Source organism: Patella vulgata, chromosome 2 (genome assembly GCF_932274485.2).
Source record: "Patella vulgata chromosome 2, xgPatVulg1.2, whole genome shotgun sequence".
Classification (NCBI taxonomy): Eukaryota; Metazoa; Mollusca; class Gastropoda; family Patellidae; genus Patella; species Patella vulgata.
This window is the reverse complement of record NC_065880.2, coordinates 34,394,296-34,413,945: the sequence shown is the minus strand read 5'-3', so window position 1 is coordinate 34,413,945 and position 19,650 is coordinate 34,394,296. Positions and strand designations below refer to the sequence as shown.

At 32.1% G+C, this 19,650-nt stretch overlaps 2 protein-coding genes across 2 annotated transcripts in view; both read left to right on the top strand.

Moving 5' to 3' along the window:
• Window positions 1–110: 110 nt before the first annotated feature.
• LOC126810009 (NAD-dependent protein deacetylase sirtuin-1) lies at window positions 111–9,239 on the top strand. Its single transcript, XM_050534907.1, has 10 exons — window positions 111–396; window positions 894–928; window positions 1,340–1,439; window positions 1,934–2,178; window positions 2,390–2,542; window positions 2,879–3,026; window positions 3,533–3,612; window positions 4,477–4,663; window positions 4,800–5,399; window positions 5,538–9,239. The coding sequence occupies exons 1-10, from the start codon at window positions 117–119 to the stop codon at window positions 5,792–5,794; spliced, it is 2,085 nt and encodes a 694-aa protein (XP_050390864.1). The 5' UTR covers window positions 111–116; the 3' UTR covers window positions 5,795–9,239.
• A 1,557-nt stretch (window positions 9,240–10,796) lies between these two features.
• LOC126810585 (bifunctional serine/threonine-protein kinase/NEDD4-like E3 ubiquitin-protein ligase) overlaps window positions 10,797–19,650 on the top strand; it is a 39,765-nt gene continuing 30,911 nt past the window's right edge. The window contains exons 1-10 of the mRNA XM_050535732.2: window positions 10,797–10,931; window positions 11,569–12,093; window positions 13,705–13,805; window positions 14,361–14,534; window positions 15,231–15,295; window positions 15,449–15,552; window positions 15,894–16,009; window positions 16,777–16,880; window positions 18,183–18,305; window positions 18,715–18,853. Coding sequence (XP_050391689.1) covers window positions 11,616–12,093; window positions 13,705–13,805; window positions 14,361–14,534; window positions 15,231–15,295; window positions 15,449–15,552; window positions 15,894–16,009; window positions 16,777–16,880; window positions 18,183–18,305; window positions 18,715–18,853 — 1,404 coding nt within the window. The 5' untranslated portion in view covers window positions 10,797–10,931; window positions 11,569–11,615. The remainder of the gene's footprint in view (window positions 10,932–11,568; window positions 12,094–13,704; window positions 13,806–14,360; window positions 14,535–15,230; window positions 15,296–15,448; window positions 15,553–15,893; window positions 16,010–16,776; window positions 16,881–18,182; window positions 18,306–18,714; window positions 18,854–19,650) is intronic.

The following is a 19,650-nucleotide window of genomic DNA, read 5'->3' as shown; positions in this document are numbered from 1 at the left end:
AAAATATAACTATATTCTGTTTCTGTTTCAACTTTTATTGTAAATCATAACGGCACCATCTACAATAAGTACTCCGAGCATAGGAATGTATGTTAACGCATGCGCTTTAGTCAAATATGGAAAGCAACATGGCGAACGAGAATGAATTTATTTCCGAAATTCCAGCTAAAAGACCTAGATTAGTGGATGAAAATGACGGCTCCGAACGCCATACTTCCGATTATATAGGTACAAATCTATCAATCGGCAACGGTGAGGAAGCCAAGAATGGTATTGAAAAGATGTCAAAGGGATCTAAAAATATGGGAATTATTCACTTCCCGGAAAATTCAGGTGGGCTGGGCTCTTCGTCATTGGATGGCGCTGCGCAATACTCGTCAGCACAACCGAATGGAGGTAATTGTAGTAATCTTTTGCAAATACGGGTTGGCAATTGAAATGCAGTGACAGTTTGCGATTACAATATATACAGCATTGCCCCAGCGGGGTTTTCATAGCTTTAATTACTTTTTCGGAGAAGTTTATTGCAAAAATTTTCCAAAACTATAAATAGCCATAGGGGAGGTAACCCTTTTGTTTTGTATCTGTCATGTTTGACATTTAGAACTCTTAAATTTAATATTGCATATTGTTATATTTTGTGAATGAAATATTTAAATAAAAAATATTCCAGTCAAACATCAAATATTAGCATAGGCCTACAGTCTGAGTCCTACTCATCAGTTCACTTGTAATTGTTGTATTATGTCATTGGCTTGCAAATACTAAATAATAATAATAATATTAATAGGAATAAGGAAGTAAGTTAAAGTTATGTGTCTGTTCGTTTTAATTTTATCAATATTATTATTTTGCCAAATGGATTTTGATCTTTGTAATTTGTTATGTTACAGAAACATCATTTGAGAAGACAAACGATGAAAAAAAGGTAAGAATATTGAATGTGTGCAATGCAAGATCTACATGTATTATACTTAACTGGCAAATGTCCATTAAAAGGACACCTAGATAGCGAACAATCTCCAAATTCTTCAATAAGCTTAACTAACTAAATTTCGGTATATCGCTCTTTCCAAATAGGTATAGTATGTTTTTGGGGATTTGTTACCAGTATTTATTTTTATATATCACGTGTCCTTAAAATAATTTTAGTATATTTTTTGTGAAGAGTTATTTTGATAAGAAAAAATAATGTCTTGAAGTATGGCTGCTGATGTTTGTAAGCTTGTAACATGTAGTCAGAGCATACATGCGTGTTCAGACTAACCAAAGTTAAGCTACATATATTGAAAATCAAAAGGCTGAATGTAATTAAATAACCCTTGTTTGTAAATTATAGGAGGCGGGTGAGGAAGAGAAAGAAGATGACAGTAATGATAGTTGGAGTACCATCAGTGAAGTATCAGGCTTAAGTGAAAATGCATGGAAATCAATTTCAGGTAAAATCATTGATTGATATAAAGGCGCCCTCCCATAAATTTTGAAGGATCAAATGGGTTTATACTCTCAGAAACCTTTATATTTATACTGTACTTTTATACTTATAAATCCAAATGCTCTATGGTTTTGGGTGACAAGTTCCCAATTTCAATGCTATCCCCAACTTGGCCCAAGTTCCTAGATAGCCATGTGTATATGCTTGCATAAGTTATGCTAGAGCACCATTGCACTCGTAATTTCTGTTAGAAGGATTGCCTCAATGCTTTAACTTTAACCTGTAAAACCAGGGAGTGCAGGGACTGATTTTTAACTCGTTAACTCGTTAATAATTCTGATGATAGAATGATTTTCATAGTAAATTTTGTGTCTCTTGTTCCATCAGTGGTTGGAACCTACATGTTTAGTTCATGTAAAACACATGTTACCATGTAATGTTACTGTAATATATTTATGGATACATGAACTAATTCAATAATTTTCCTATCTATTTTAGGTCCTATCTCATGGGTGCAAAGACAGATGACTTTAGGAATTGAACCAAGGACAATTCTGAATGAAATGTTACCTTCAGGAATGGCTATACCACCAGATCTAGATAATTATGCAATGTGGAGAATTATCATTAATCTGTTAATGGAACCTCCTAAAAGGAAGAAACTGGATCACATTAATACAATAGAAGATGTGGTTCATCTGATGAAGACATGTAAAAAGATTGTTGTATTAACAGGGGCTGGGGTAAGTTTTACATTTTTCTTCATTCTGAATATTATTATTAGATCACAACATCTCTATCCAGTTCAAATAATAATTGTTTTTGAATTAATTTTAGTAACAACTTGTGTTTACATAACTTTATTAAATGAGTGATGTATCGGTAATCACTTATTTATTTTTTAACATAACTGAATATTTGTTGACATATAAATTTTGTTTATTTTTTGTGTAGGTATCTGTATCATGTGGTATACCAGATTTTCGGTCTAGAGATGGTGTTTATGCACGTTTAGCTGTTGACTTTCCTAATCTTCCAAATCCACAGGCTATGTTTGATATCCATTTTTTCCAAAGTGACCCAAGACCTTTTTTTAAGTTTGCCAAGGTAAAGTTTTAACAATTGTCACAGAACTCTTATTAAGTAAACTGGGAAATGACATTTTATTTAGCTTTTATATTACTGCTTGAAACAAATACTTTAGTGAACAATAAATCCCTTTGAAACATGGGAAGCGAATTGGCCACTCTGGAGTGGTAAGATTTTAAGCAATAAATGGTTAGTGATTAGAGGAACGAAATGAAATGTTATCAATAGGCAATATCAATACATTATAATATAGTCATAATCTTTTGGACTATTTAGGATTATATAATATCACATATTTTCTGATAAAGCACATTTCCAACACACCTTTTATTTTTGTTCTGTTTTTTTTTTAAGGAAATCTACCCCGGTCAGTTTGAACCCTCAAAATGCCATAAATTTATCAAGTTAATAGAGGACCATGGTAAACTTCTACAGAATTACACACAGAATATAGACACACTTGAACAGGTTGCTGGTATTAAAAACGTTATACAATGTCACGGTATGTTCATTTAAATATCCCAAAATATAGTTCTTCATTTATTGGGTGTGTCAACAATCTGTATCATTTAACCCTTGATGATCACAGATGGGGAGACTATTTGGGAAGAGATGACAGACTTATGTAGTGGCACTATATATCGCCATTAAGTTTATAATTGTAAGTAATAGAGAGAGAGTTGGGAATGGGGTTAAACATCCATTTGACACAAACTAGGTTATATCAGGACTAACATGTTCAAATTTATTTCAATAATTTGCTTGCGCATAGGGGTCTATAGCAGTAGGAGGAAACTAGAGAACCCAGAGAAACCCCAATCACCCTGTAAGTAACAGAATAACAAAGGTATTCCTATCTTCTCAAACAATACATTATCTGATGTTAATATGCCCACAATGAAATGTGGTTGTATGTTTCAAGGGCTTATAGATGCTGTGGGCTATATTTTTCGCTGCCTGGCAATCTATCTTTTATTAAGATGTGATAAATCATGTTTCTAATTTTAGGATCTTTTGCTACTGCTCAATGTATGGCTTGTAAATATAAAGTGGATGCTGAAGTTATAAAAGAAGATATATTTAATCAAGTATGTAAATCTTTCTATTTTAATTGTCATTTTGCACTAACTGGGACAGATCCAAAATAATCAACTTGAACTACTTTAAAGTTGAAACCATTCACTTTAAATGAACAAATAAATTTTATAAATTAAAATGTCTCCCCCAAACAGATTGAAGTCGTCATTTTATGTGCATAAAGTTTACTAGCCTTTTAAAGTTTTTAGTAATCACCTGGTAGGTGATAAAAGTAGGTTTTAAGGCTGTGATTATTATATGATCTACACCACTATTTGTTCTGTTTGTGTATACACATGTGGTGGGTATTAGAATCGGACACACTTTCACAATAGAAGTTACATGGTTTACAGCTACACACCTTTTAAAGTCTTCATGTGACATTTTTTAAGCAAAAGAAATCCTTTGCCAATTACACTATTGTGAAAGATGAATCTCTAATAGGAATATTGGTCCAATAATGGTTCAATGCCGGTCTGTATTTACAAAGATATGTGGTATTGAAATTTCATCGGTCTATGCTGATCGCTATGTAATAATCACTGGGAGGTTATCTAGCGTTGGTATTTTGATTATGTTTTCTTAACTAAATGTTAAATAATCAATCTGAGTACATATATATTAGCGTGGATTAAGTCATGAGAAATTTGATATTTTTGCAATATATACAAATGACCATCGTTACTTTAATCAGTGACTACTATATACATACTGAACATTAGTTTAAAATAATGATAACTTGTAGCATTCAATTTCATTAGTAAAAGTCATTGATTCATAAGTGAACATTATCAGTTTAACAGTATAGTTCAAATATTCGAATATAAGTAAGTGTTTTGATACTGATGCAAAATATAAAATTGGTTTATTACCAGGTTATACCAAAATGTCCTGTCTGTCCGCCTGAAACACCCTATGCCATCATGAAGCCAAATATTGTATTTTTTGGCGAAAGTTTACCAGAAGAATTTCATCGTCAAATGGCTGAAGATAAAGATGAATGTGACTTACTAATTGTTATAGGTTCTTCTCTCAAAGTTCGTCCAGTGGCTCTCATTCCAAGTAAGTTGATAATTATTTGTCTATAGCATTTTTTATAATGAATTTCTTTTTTCTAGGAAGTAGACTACAGGTATTTGAAATCTGTAAAAATTATAATGAAGAATAGTAAACTCATTTGTTTATTTCTATTTTTCAGATTCTCTTCCAGCCCATGTACCTCAGATTTTAATTAATCGGGAAAGATTACGTCATATTGGTTTTGATGTAGAATTATTAGGTGATTGTGATGTTATTGTTAATGAGTTATGCCATCGATTGGGTGAAGGCTGGGACACCTTATGTAATGATGAATCTTTACAACAAATACATAAATCTGAACTCAGTGAAAGCATTAAAGGTGCTTGTTCAAATAGTATTGTCTCATCTTATTCAGACTCTTGTGAGCTACGTTCAGATACATGTCTAGCCATGTATGATAGTAACTCATCTGACTGTACATCTTCGGTACAAAGCACAGTAACAACAAGCAATAGTACACAACAAAATAACAACAACTGTGACACAGATACTGTTGATAGTACAAGTATAGCCTGTTCACCTACTCGGTTATCAGATAGTGTAGTTGTAAATGATGAATTATCTAGTGACAGTAAAATAGATACCACCACAGATAATAATAAACCGAAGTCTGCTGACGTAGAAACAGTCAAGAATGATGAATTGGATGCGTCTATAGAAAAGATGAGGGCTTTCTATCAGAGATCACCTAGATGTAGTTTAGCCAAGAGATTAAAAAGTAAGTTTTATTCCAAACTTTATATTATTTTTCTTGAATACAGAGATGAGGCTATATAATTGTTGAGAATAATACACACATTGAACATATATTTGATACATACTATCGAAACAACAGAAATATCTTTTTTTTCTTCAGAAAACCAGTTCTTGCACTTGGAGCCCAATCTCTATGTATTTTCTGGAGCTGAAGTCTACTCAGATGATGGGGATTCTGATAATAGCGATGATGAGGATGATATCAGTGATGCTGAAGCAATGACAAGTAAAGATGAAGGCAATCAAGATACCAGTTCTTCCGAACAGCTCAGTAATATCGATTCTGCTAACAATATTAAAGAAAATTATGAAGTGTCTGTTAAGGAAATTGATATTGCGAGTAATTCGTTACATTAAATGATAATATAATTTATTGTTAAATACTGTATTAAGAGATTGAACAGTATATTTATAAATAGGGCTTGTACAAAAATATCATCTTTTTTAAAGTCTCTGATCGTCATTTGAGAGATTTTAAATCACCCATAATACTGTGAAAGTTGAATCCCTTACAAACTACAATAGTCCAAAAATGGTTCAGTTCCATTCAGTATTATTTACAAAGAATTAAAAAATTTGTCAGCATTCGACATCTAAGGCAGATGGTACATAGGACATGGTCATCCCAGTATGATTGAATCTAAGTCAGGTGATTATCTATTTTGATTTAGTTTTCTTAATTAAATTTTTAATAATAAATTTGAGTACATTTTATCGAGGATTAAGCATGAAATATTGGATTTTGTCTGAAAAATGCAAATGACGATCAGTGACTAAATTATCTGGGCTAGGGGCTGTGAAATACTACATGTATGCTCAGTTTTTGTTACAAATACAACATCAACACATTTTAGATTGAACTGACGAAATATTTTTGAGAGAGATAATTGATGCCTTATTAATGGCATATATTACTCCAGAAAGGGATTGAAATAATTTAAAAAATCTAATGTGCAATAGTTACATTGCTCCTAGACCTCTACTTGTAAATATCATAGCGTTTTTTTTTCTTGTTCTGAAATTAAATATTTCAATTATTTTTTTTTAATCGAGTTGAGAGAGATTTGATATGTTATGAAATACTGAAAGAAAAAAAAACATGCATTAGACAGGTTCAAATATATGTGTATTTAATTTCATTAGTATTTTTCTATGTTTATACAATTTTTTATAAACAAATATTCAAAACAAACGAATTTATATTATCATCTTGCCACATACTTTCGTTGTTGTTTTTTTTTAAAAATAAGATTTCACAAGCAAATGTGGAAGAAGTGAACTCCTGCCAAAAGTAACTATGTAAGATTTATATTTTATCTGTAAACAAATCTGTTGAATTTATGAAATTGTCATATTGTTTATTATGTAGATATGTTCTTTTGTTTGTGTTGACCTAGTAATATACATGTAAACAAGTTTTGTTTGAAGGACAATTTATGCACTTAAGAATTTAAGAAATATATTTCAAAATAACATTAAATACTTATATGTTTTTAAAGGCTCAAATGTAGATGTATATTGTCATCTGTCCCACTTTCCTTGTGAAAGATTTACACACTTAGTTCTTGTCAGAATTTTGAAGAGTTATTTTTCTGTTTACATTTTAATTTTGATAACTTACTACAGACTTCATAATAGATTTTTCCAAACTTTGAGAGATTTGGTGACAATGATCTTAGATATAGCATGGATAACTTTACTGCTGGTGGGAATATAGGGGATGTAACAAGCTCCCAACTGTGTTTCTTCGTGTTGAGAGAAAATATTTAGGATTTGTTGTTGTTATAATAGTAGTGTAAATAGTCATTTTGTTTGGTGTTATTCTACTGATGTTTTGATTGCATGATAAATTAGAAGTCAAATTCTTCAAATATATTACAGCATGAATTATGTTTAAGATCCTCTTCCTGTAGATATTTTACTTAAATATTCTTATCTAATACATGTACATTACTTTAACATTAAAATCTTATCTGGGGTTGATTGCAATGGTGTTTTACGTGAAATTCATTTGAACCTTGGTTCATAATGTACACGGCTGTAAACATAACAAAAGCTGAAGAATTGGCAAATTCTGGTATATATAAAGCACTTTAGGTGATGTGAAGCAGATTCGGTGATGTATATGTTTTTGAAATGATAAACTATTTCATCTATTATTACTCTATCAGATTAGGTGACAGTTTTTTGTACTCTTTTCACAGATGAGTATTTTTTGTATGAAATATTGATGTTTGTTTTAATATATTTATGTCTAAAGATTAATGTAAATGTGTGGGTTAAAAATTCTGTGAATTTGTTTCCCTTTTGCAGGACCAGCACACATTGTGCGACTTTCTGATTGGATTCATTTAGGTGTTTTTCACTGGGCTCTGTCTCACATGGCTCTCTTCTATGCAACTTTGTTGTTAAATGACATTGCCTTTGTCATGCAGTAAAAAATCTAAATGAATCTGGTATCATTGTGAGTTGTTCTATTGTTTATTGTGTTTGTTGTGATAATTGAGTGTGATAAATATATAAAAGTTATATCAATTACAGTTTTCTTCAGGAGCTGCTCACTTAAAACTCCAAAAAGCTAAGTCGATCCTTTTGCAAACTGATAATCGGCAAGCCAGGGTGTTTTGTAAGAACAACTCTTGTGTACTGTATTAAATAAAAGTAATATATTTCAAAATATGCAGTGAATTAGATATTCACAGCCGGTAAAAGTTTTTTTGTTGTAATATAATATTGTTACCTTTTCATGTATTTGTATTAAGTGTCTATTTTATATTCAACTCTTATTAACATGGTGGAAATGGTATTTACTACTTGTACCTTTAACAAGATAGGGAACCAGACCAACAAACTTTGAAACTTTTCTTAAAATTAACTGAAAATCACCATTGCCTTGCTTGTGTCAGAAGATTAAAACATTTAGGTTTTCTACATGTGGAGCCTATGAATTATAATTTGAGAGATAAAACTTGTTTTATAAACAATGATCTAATGATACTTTTAGATCCAGTTGGAAATTGAACCATAGACATTAGTATATTCCCAACTTGTTAAAGAAAAGTTCCTTATTCAATGGGTATACATGTAGTTTTAATAGTGTTGGAGGAAGTTTTTAAAATATTGAAAAATATAAGAAAATTATTAGAGCAGGGTACACATAAATCACATCATTGTAATATATTTAGTTACCTCTTCTTGATTTGATAGTACTACATTTAATAAGCATAATGTTGGTCAAACTGTTTTTGTTCATATTAAACAGAGACAGAATTATTAATACACTTCAATATTTATTGATCATATATCTATTTATATAGTAAATTACAAATAAGTAGTGTTTCATTCTCATTGTAAATTATCTCATTTTTATCATATAGGCCATAATTTGATGTTATATTTTTCTATTGATATTTAAAACTGCAATCTTGTACTATGCTGTGTATTAACTAATTAAATTAATAGTGACATGGGTCACATTATTCATACTAACATGTACATCCTAAAATATAAACAGTCAAAAATTGAGATCTTGTGAACATGGCCTGTTCCATCTGGTAGGTTTCATTTTACCATGATTCTTGTTTGAAATTTTCCAATTTTAGACTACCATTATTCTGACACTAAAACTTGACTTTACAAAACTTTAATGGTGACATTTGGAAATATTTCCTAGCATTACCTATCTGAAATTTGGTATTTGATACTGTATAATTATTTGAATGATACAAACAATAATTAGTACTGTCCAACTATTTGTTCTCTTATTAAAGCATGTGTAAAATCATTTCACATTTAAATCTAATCTTATGGTTTGTTGTTTTTATTACGATACCTGTATATGTTACAGTCAATGTCTACAATCAGGCAATGTGTACAATGTCTTTGTAACCCTAACCCCCACCCCAACCCTTACCCTAACCCGGCAATGTACACATTGACTGGTATATTTCGGGCATTGTACACATTGCCTGATTGTAGACATTGACTGTCACATATATATGGTTGTTTACATGTGACTGGTTAAAAGGGTATCAAGTCAATTCAAACAATTTGTAAATATAGGTTTCACAGTGAGCAGGCAATCTTGTCAAAACAGTTTTTAGGGTCCTAAAGATTACCACCCAGATAAAATTGTAAGTAGGGGGACTGGATGGCTGAATGATGAACAGTTTTGAATACTCATGAGTTCAGTCATACATTAGGATTGTGCTTCTGTCTAAAAATACAGGTGTTCTGTCTTTTTCACCCACAACTAAGACTAAGATGCCATCCGAGTGTGAGTTAATGAAATAAATAAACATATGTATTAGTGCTAAAATAACCATGGTTTGACTAGTGGACGTTTAGGCGCATTCTATGAGATTTAACTTGTGATGCTGTCAAGGTTGGGTCATTTCTTAATAATTTAACCGTAGACATATCTTGAAATTGAAAGTCAAATAAATATCACACATCCTGTGAAACAAAATATAGTAGGCAGCATAGCAGTTTGGTACAATTCCGTGGTGAAAGAGGCTTCTCAGAATGGTTAAAGGAGCTATGTGGGACCTAGAAAATGACACAAATGGGTTGCAACGCATATAATAATGTAATATGAATGTATATAAACTGATTTACATTCAATCGTTTCCTTTTTTACTCTTAATTTCAAATCAGTTATGTTCGGCGAAATACACAATAAGTCTCAATCAAATGGCAATCCCTAGCGTCTGGTTATTCCAGTCTACACTGGTAGTATTTATTGCGCATGCTCTCCAGATAAGAATAAGGCGTGGCTGTTTGACATGACTTGTGGAATATGTCTAGCCTCATTCTTCGAGCCCCTAGTTATAAATGGCGCTGAAACGTATTCTGGTACACGATTCGTGTACCAATGGTGAAATGTTTATTTTGTCTTAAATATTGGATATCAGAAGCCCATCTTTTCCCGTTAAGATCACAACATCAATGTTGATTTAAATTGACAAATAATTAGTGTTTTCAATGTCAAAGACTTTGGATATATTGAGTTAAAGTAAAAGACATAGTTATGGTACTTTAATAAGGTGAGACAAGGTGTCTTAATCTCACTAGAATATTTATAGCAGGCCTACCGTTACTTGCCCATTATGCCTTAATAGAAAGGGGACATATCTGTATAAAATAATGATCTTGGGATACAAAGAAAAATCTCTAATAAATACCTATTTCTTCTAAGATGCTCATAATCGGTAAAACTAGATCTATGTGAAATTCCTGAGGAGTTGTCTTTACTTCAATCATCAATACCGGAAGCTGTGACATCTTTATCCAGACACTAAACTAACTATACCATTTAATAAGAGGTCTGGATAATCTAGAATGAAATAAACAACATGGACGACTAATTTCAATAACTTCCTACATTTTTCGTATTTGAGGGATTTCTTACAGATGCAGACATTATGTAGGAAAAATTAAGTTGATCTATTACAGTACTGACTCTAAGGTCCACGTTCTGTTGATACTGTGTGTTGTAAGTATAGTACTGTGTCAGCTTGCGATATTTTCATTCAATCATTGTTTAATTTATAGTAATTATTTATTTTTTGTTTTTTTAGTTTAGTCTTTACGTGTATCATACTGTATGTACACTCACACTGAGTTGACGGAGACTCAATTACAGTTTATCACAAATGATTATTCGGTATATATATAACTCTGTTGTACAGTGTTAGTAGTCTATATTGCTTTGCAGTCATCTCGAGCAAGCGATGAGAATGGTGCCAATTTGAATTAAAAATGTTGCGATACAAGGATCTGTCTGTTTTTAGCTACTGGTACGATTGGAACCCATTTCCCCCATTGATGTCATCATTTAGACCTACAGTATTTTATGGGTAGAAGTCGATTTAATGTGTACATATAGGCCTACATCAAATCATCATATTTTACTGTTTTCTGACCTTTATCCATAGATGGCAATCTTTTATCAAGATACAGGTGTGCCCTAGTCTAATATTGTGCCGATGTATGTCAAAAAGGGTCATAATGTTAATTAATAGATGTGCCATACTGTATTTCATTTTTCTGCAAGAAGAATTATACTTACAGCCATTTGTAGTATAACCAAATTTACATACCAGTAATTTGATTTTGTTCTGTTATTTTAGTATTAAATGAAGCTCCATTTAAAGAATAAAGATGAAGTAATTCTGCAATGAATAGAAGAAAACACGTGAAGGATAAGGACAACAGGGAGATCATAATTCAAGATGATTTAATGCAAGATGGAGATCATATAAACCAGTCCGTTTTAAATATTCAATCAGAATGTAAAGAACTAAACAATGGATGTGGGGGTGGGACTCAGTTGATCAAAAAACAACACAAAAGATCTCAGACACATACAGGATCAGGAACTTATGTTTTTACCAAATGTAAAGAAGGTAACAATGGCAATGGAAGGAAAGATTCATGTAATAGCAATGATGAGACCTTTATTGTGTATCATGATGAAGCCATCAATGTTAGTAATGTTTATGGAGGAAAGGATAAAGTCAAAACAGACGGACCACCAAGACTTTTGATTATTTCCAGTAAAGTTCGGAATAGTTCAGTCATAAGACATGCATTATTGTCTAATGTTATACACGTGCAATATAATTATGAAGCCCATACATTGGAAGATATATTGGGTTGGTATTCTTTTTATATGCCCCATTTTCATATGGACGTATATTTTCATCGCCGCTGTCCATCGGTAAGAGCTGGGCAATATTTCGTTTTATTGATATAAAACTGCCACAGAAATAAAAACTGTCACAGATATAAAAAAAAACGTCAAAAATACTGTTTTCAGAAAAGTATAGAAAAACCGAAAATACCGCGATATATATTGCAGTTTTGATTTTTGTTTTCATGTTATTTACCATATTTTATTGCTTAATGATGAATAAACACTATAAATTATGTTAAAAACTCCTGAGAGTTAATTCCATGAAGTTATAGCTACATAACACCGTTAGGGCTTTGTATAGCTTGCTTTTTCCACCAGAACGGTAATGTTAGAATCGTCTCTGTTCCTGTTCAATTTTCTATGTATCCCAAAGGTATATCAAACCAAAACTTCCTGGATGATAGCCCCTGATTTTACAAAAAAACGACGTTTTCAGTTTGTGGACCTTGTAGAGGTTTGATTTTAAAAAATGTTCAAATATATCACTGTTATACCGTAATGACGGTTGAGCTCGAAAACGGACCGAAACTGCCGACAAAATGGCAGCTCCCTGTACGCAAATAGTGTAAAAGTTTGTAATAAGGATGTTTTGGGCCCTCTCTAGGGGTGACAATTTTTATCCGATTTTAAAAAAATTAAAAATATATGTTTATATCCTAAAGATCTCAGTTCCTTTCGATATTGATGCATGTCGGACCGTAGCATTCCGGATTAATGTACTCTATCCATTCTCTATCCATCTCTTGCAAAATGTGGGTGTATCTTGCATGGCAAATGCTTATTTTATATGTCACTATGGCGACGAAAGTCACTGAAGGCAAGACTTAGTAGTCACACTTTCTGTGGTCTTCATTGCCATCAACTTTGGCCAACATTTATAATGGACAAAGTTTTTTTTTTAAAACTTTGGTAACTTACAATCAAGTCTTCATAGACACCTTTAAAGCCAGCAGATGGTACCACTTTCTGACCCAAAGTATACACAAATGATGTTAAAACAAAATGTAGAAATCTGTGTTATGATAGGAATATAGTTAGGTTTATATTATATTACCACAAAATTCAAATTGTGTTGAAGCTTTCAAAGAAGAATGAATTGTATCAATTGTAATACACAATTATCATATTAACAAAATTTTGTGTTTCTTTCTATATTACTGAAATAATGAAACACAAATTAATCATTGTAATAAATTTATCAACATGAATGTGGGATAACTATGAATATTAAAATATTTGTTAAAAAAGACAATGTAAAGTTAAGTTAAAACTAAACAATCATTGCATAACTTCTGTTTTAAAAATCCATATTCCTCCAGAATCAGATGTAACCATCATGAACAGAGATTCAAATTTCAAGAGAATAACCTTTTGTAAGTTTCCCAAGTAGGAAACCATTGCCCGAGTAAAAGCAAGACACTGGGTTTGTTTGCATCCCCTATGAGAAGCAGCTGTGTTGATTTTTTGTCAATTAAGATCAATTATAAGATTGTTCTTTGACATTAAAGTGAAAATTTCCTTATTTACTTTCAAGATATTATTATCTGGTTGGATACTTTTGTCATTTCAGATTTTGTAAGCCAGTGTTTAGGAAATAAGAAAGTGACTAGTATGGCTCTTGTATTTTCCTGCAATAGTACAGCAATACAGTTATGTGCAAAGGAAGAAAGGGTGCAGTATTTTTTTTTTTCAAAATCCCAAACAAACCAGATAATTAAAATTGTGGTTGTTAACAGAATGATAATTCAGATAATTCCACTTGCCAATTAAACTTGACCAAATGTTTACTACAGATTAGAATATTAACTTCTATTTCTAAAGACGGCATCATTTTATGTTGACGTTTAATTGATGTGAAATTGATGAAATTATAAATTAACAGCTGAGATACCAAACTTTCAATTCATATGAGATATTTCATTATTAAAAGACCTAACGGAAATTAACTGTAATTGTGTTTGATCAAGTTTGGTAGCTTGATTCATCCAGTGTCTTACAAAACTTGTCCAAAAGAAAGGCAAATACACCAAGAAGATATTTTAAAAAGCAAAGAGAAATTATATAGGCTACTGGTATGACATGTTTTATCATTTATGTTAGTTACAGCTATTAAACACTCTATTATTTCAACTTTATATACTATTTACTGATTATTATTTTTGATCAAGTAAAAACAAAATCTTACATAATATTTGTTATATGATTTCTATCTTCTATGCATTCTAGGTATTATCAAAAGATTCAGTGAGTGACCAGCATATTAGAGAATTTTTTAGTGCTCTGATTGAGAGATGTATTGATAAAACCCAACATGGTACAAGAGTAGATTTTCTAGCGTGTTCAGCTTATCAACAACTTGATATAAAAACATTATCACAGGATTTAGAGACGCTGACAGGGGTAAGTGCCACAAAGTTCGGATGATATTTTAAGAATACTGGACCCCAAAACCATGTTTCCCTAAGAGTGAGAGACATGTTTCTCATGTTATTGGAATATCAGTACAATCAGCTGGTCAGCAAAAGTGGAATGTCAATTGAATCAAATCAAAATGTTTTTAAAAATTTATAGACAACTTGAATTTTTGGTCACATATTTCCTGGGAATGTACCGGTAGGTATCAATTTAGCTGTACTTGACATTAGATCACAATGTTTTCATTTAAAAAAAAAATTATTGGAGGCCGATTTCATTAAACTAATTCGATAATAAAATAACATAATGTTTTTTATATTCAACATTTTTTGATATAAACTAGGTCATTTCGGGACTAACATATGGATCAATTTTTTTATTTCAATTAATTACTTGCGTCTAGGGGTCTGTAGCAGTGGGAGGAAACCAGAGGAACTAGAGAAAACCCATGGGATCGGACAGACGACCCTACTCCTTGTCATGTACAAGCGGGGAATCGAAACCAAGCCACTTGACTCAATGACTAACCTTATGATGCAACTCGCACATGTTAACCATTGGGTCACCCAACTCCCCTTTTTTGATAGACCCTTACGGCTGTGTTGTATAAGTTTTGATATAAGTATGGAGGAGTACCAAAGGAAATGATGGAAGTGTATGTTCATTAATGATCTATTTCAGGTTGCCTTCGGTTTTGCTAAAGATTTTGTAGGATTTGATGGAAAGGAAGATGGAAAAAATGCCAGGTATTTTATGAATTTTGATAATCATTCTGAGATAAATATATACTGTATTTAACATGTATAAGTTGAATTGATACATGTATATATGTTTATACATTGATCCAAGATTAATATACTGTAATATTTATTAACATGTATTGGTATTTACTATTTCAGTGTACCTGGAGAATTGTATTTTCGATTAGAGAAGTTACGATTTTGGAGTGGAAGACATCAACAATCTCTGGCAGGATTTGAAAAAATCCGAACAGTTGGTAAAGGTAAATATAAGTACTGATTTTCTAAATGAAATACGAGATACGCTGTTGTAAGCGTATGTGCCTTGAATATCGGGGTGCCTTCTTGACTTTGTGGCCTTTTTCGTCTCATACTAGGAAAGGCCTATACGCATGCGCTAAATATATTAAAATAATACCACCTGCATGCAACATCACCCTTGGTGGAAGCGGACGTTAAACCCTAAAACAACTTAATCAAACTAGGAGTAAATATTATCTTATCATTTGTATTGATAATAACAAATAAAATGTTTTAAAAATGGTATCTTATTTTAATTGATGATTTGTTTCATTATGACTCAATGCATGTTAATTTTTTTTAGGAGCTTATGGTACTGCTGTATTATATAAGAAAAAAGATGATGATTCTGTTGTTATTCTGAAAGAAATCAACATGCATGATTTAACAGCTGCTGAAAGACAATTGGCTTTAAATGAAGTAAGTGATATGTACATGTATAAAAGCTGTACTAGAGTTACTATTAGACTGTTTTTCAATGTAAAGTAATATCAAGCATTATCTGGTATTCCTTTAAGCATATGGGCCTTAAATATGTAATTAAAGTTAAAGAACACTTCCATCTTGTATGAAAAGATTGGTTGTCCATGCATAAGACATATCAGTTTATTATAATACTCCAGTTTAGTCACACAATCCACATTGAATTCTTAGATTGTCAGGCTCCTTATCGTTTTCCCTTCTATGCACTGGTAATGTTTTCACCTGCATTAAGAAATGTTGTCAGATCCACTATAAGATAAAAAGAGTTAAAATGGGGAAAAAATGAGTTTAAGTTTCATTTGATTGATCTTTATTTTAAAAAAATTTAGATAAATAACTGGCTGTGCTTGCTATAATAGTTCAAAAATAGATAACGAAAAATAAATATACTGAAAATTTCAGTCAAATTAAAAATGATTCTGGGCAAAATTATGAGACAGGAAAGTCTCAACTGTCAAGTACCATTGCTACGATAATAAACAAGGTCTCAATTGTGAGTCCTTTTCTAATCCATTTAATATGTAAGCTATCCGATGATCTAGAGAGTTGGTTAGGGATTTCTCATGTGAATAAATGTTTAAAAAATAATTTATATAAGAATTGAAGCCAGGAAAAGACAAGTAATAGACAGCTTTATCTTTTACATAATGTATCTTTAATTGTATTGTTATCACAGACAGTGTCATTATTTCTCTATTTTCCAGGTAAATGTTTTAGCCATGTTAGATCATCCTAATATTATCAGTTATTTTGATAGTTTTGAGGAAGATGGAGTTCTCATGATTGAAATGGAGTATGCTGATGGCGGGTAAGATTTTTGACGTTAATTATCTTGCAGCACCAATAAATGCAATTTTGCAAATGTGTATATATTGGCCCATATTTTCATGTGGACGTATATTGTCGTCGCCCCTGTCCGTTAGGACGTCTGTCTGTCTGTCAGTTCACAATTTGTTTGTGGACACTCTACAGATCACAATTTTTATCCGATTTTGACGAAACTTGAAATATAGGTCGATCTCCGAACGATAACGAAATTGGCATGTATCTGATTGTAATTTCATGGATTATGGCCCCTGATTGTATCCAAAATCATGTTTTTAGCTTGTGGACACTCTAGAGCAGAGGTCCCAATTTTCATCCAATTTTGATGAAACTTGAAATGTGTGGTTCCTATCGATATTCGCACATATCGGACCTCAACTTTTTATCCGATTTAAACTGTTTCACCCCTATGAATTTCTTAAAAATCTGATTGAAACTGCCATACAAAATGGCCGCTCCTTGTACACAAATAGGGTAAAAGTATTTAATATCACAATTGTAGACCCTCTAGTAGTCACAATTTTGAACCAATTTTGATGAAACTTGAAATGTATGTATATATCGTAAATATCTTGGTTCCTTCCGATATTCAAGCATATCGGACCATAAATACCTGAATTATGGTCTCTGGTTGTATGAAAAATCACATTTTTTAGCTTGTGGAATCTCTAGAGGTCATAATTTTTATCTGATTTAAAAAAAACCCTAATTGTGGTTGAGTTTATATTTCAGGAAAATAGGACCAAAACTGCCCAACAAAATGGCCGCTCGCTAAATGCAAAAAGTGTAGAAGTATGTAATACCAAGGTTGTGGACCCTCTAGAAGTCACAGTTTTTATCAGATCTTGATAAATCTTAAAATATATGTTTATATCCAAAAGATCCAAAATATCTTCCTTTCGATATTTGTGCTTATCGGACCGTGACTTCTAGGAGTATTGTCCTGATTGTACTAAAAAAATCACATTTTTTTTTTTAGCTTGTTCTCTATTCATCTCTTGCAAAATATGGGCGTATCTTGCCTGACAACCACTGGTTTCTAACACCTATAGGTGGTGCTGGTTTGTTTTTATCATCTGAAGTGGAATTTTAATTTATCTTTTCATTGCATGGTTCAATTCCTTCAGTATTTTCAAAAGTTTGTAAATACTAAATGGAATTGAACTTTTTTGTGACTGATATTCCTTTCAGAAATTCAACTTTCACAGTATTGTAGTTTGTAAGGGAATCAAATCACCTGCTTTAATACAATTTTATTTTGCCAATATTTAATTTTATGTTTCAGAACATTAAAACAGTTTTTATATCAACAAGAACAGACATATTTAGAAGAGAAAGTTATATTAGTCATGTTTCAACAAATAGTAGCAGCTATTAGATATATACACGAACATAAAATATTACATAGGTACAAATTTAACTTTATTTGTAAAAATATTTTACACATCTTTTGTCATCAACAATATCACAGTTAGATAAGTTCTGTTTCATGAGGATGTTTTGTGGCAGAATGGTTTGAAGTGTGCACTTTATACCATAAGGTATGTGATTGATGTGGTTTAGATTCCACACTTGTACATGACAAAGAGAAGGGTCACCTATCCAACATCAAGGGCTTTTTCCGGGTCCTCTGGTTTTCTCTCATTGGTATAAACACCTTCTCGCATTTGTGAATTGTTGAAGTAGAATTGAACCATGTGTTAGTCCCAAAATGAGCTAGTTTGTGTTGAGTGGGCATTTTATTTTGTTGAATTTTTTAAAGACTTTTCATATTTGTATTCTGCAAACTTCTATTAGTATTTGACTATATATTTCAGAGATTTAAAAACAGACAATATATTTCTGACTAAAGAAGGAGTTATTAAAGTGGGTGATTTTGGTATATCTAAGATTGTGACTTCCGTTCAGGGAGCTCATACGGTTCTAGGTACACCTTATTACATCAGCCCTGAAATGGTACGTATTATTTGTTTGTATAAATGCTGTCAATCGTACTTCCTGTCACAGGAGATTGAAACCAGTTAACTGACAACAGTGGCGAACTGTGCAACTCTACCAAAGCTACGTTTCTATAATGATTCTCTTGTGATTTTCAAGCACAATATTGATACAGACAGAAGGAACCAAATATATACTATCAGGCCCGGCAGAGTCCGCCCCCCAGTAATTTGGCCGCAAGTCCTTTTTTCTCCGGGTTATTGCATGCAAGTAATTATGCCGTTAGATACAACGAAGTCTAATTTTAACATAGAAGTGAGACTTTTAGAAGGTAGACTTTCAGGAGAAAACCCTATCATGCTCTATACTGATACCTGAGTTGAGAGACCCCCAGTTGCGAGGGACACGATTAGTTAACTAGACGTCCCCTGGACCCTCTCCTAAAGTCCTAGGATGTTAGCCCGCCTCAATGAAGAATTGCTCCCGCCGGCCCTGACTATGTACAATCAGAACATTAGTGAAACAACTTAATTAATTAATAGAACTTATTGCTGCTGAAACACAAGAAGGTTTTTTTGGTTGGACAGATCAGGAAACAACCTGGGCAATAGTCAATGCAGTAAATTGAAATTCACGGATACACCTTCTTTTCTTGAATAACGCCTCACGGAGCTTGGAATGTGAGAACACTACACTTTAAAAACTACACAAGTTATAAAAGATGAATAGATATACTACTAGGGTTAAATGAAGTAAATTGGACATCATCATAAGGGAAAGCAAAGATTAAGGCCATATTGCAGATCATTTTGAAT

What these genes read in the sequence shown, in the direction of transcription:
- LOC126810009 (XM_050534907.1), top strand. Translation starts at nt 117, where the DNA reads ATGGAAAGCAACATGGCGAACGAGAATGAATTTATTTCCGAAATTCCA. An exon ending in AAGAAGATATATTTAATCAA is followed by an intron (nt 3,613 to 4,476) that starts GTATGTAAATCT and finishes GTTTATTACCAG; the next exon opens with GTTATACCAAAATGTCCTGT. An exon ending in TCCAGTGGCTCTCATTCCAA is followed by an intron (nt 4,664 to 4,799) that starts GTAAGTTGATAA and finishes TCTATTTTTCAG; the next exon opens with ATTCTCTTCCAGCCCATGTA.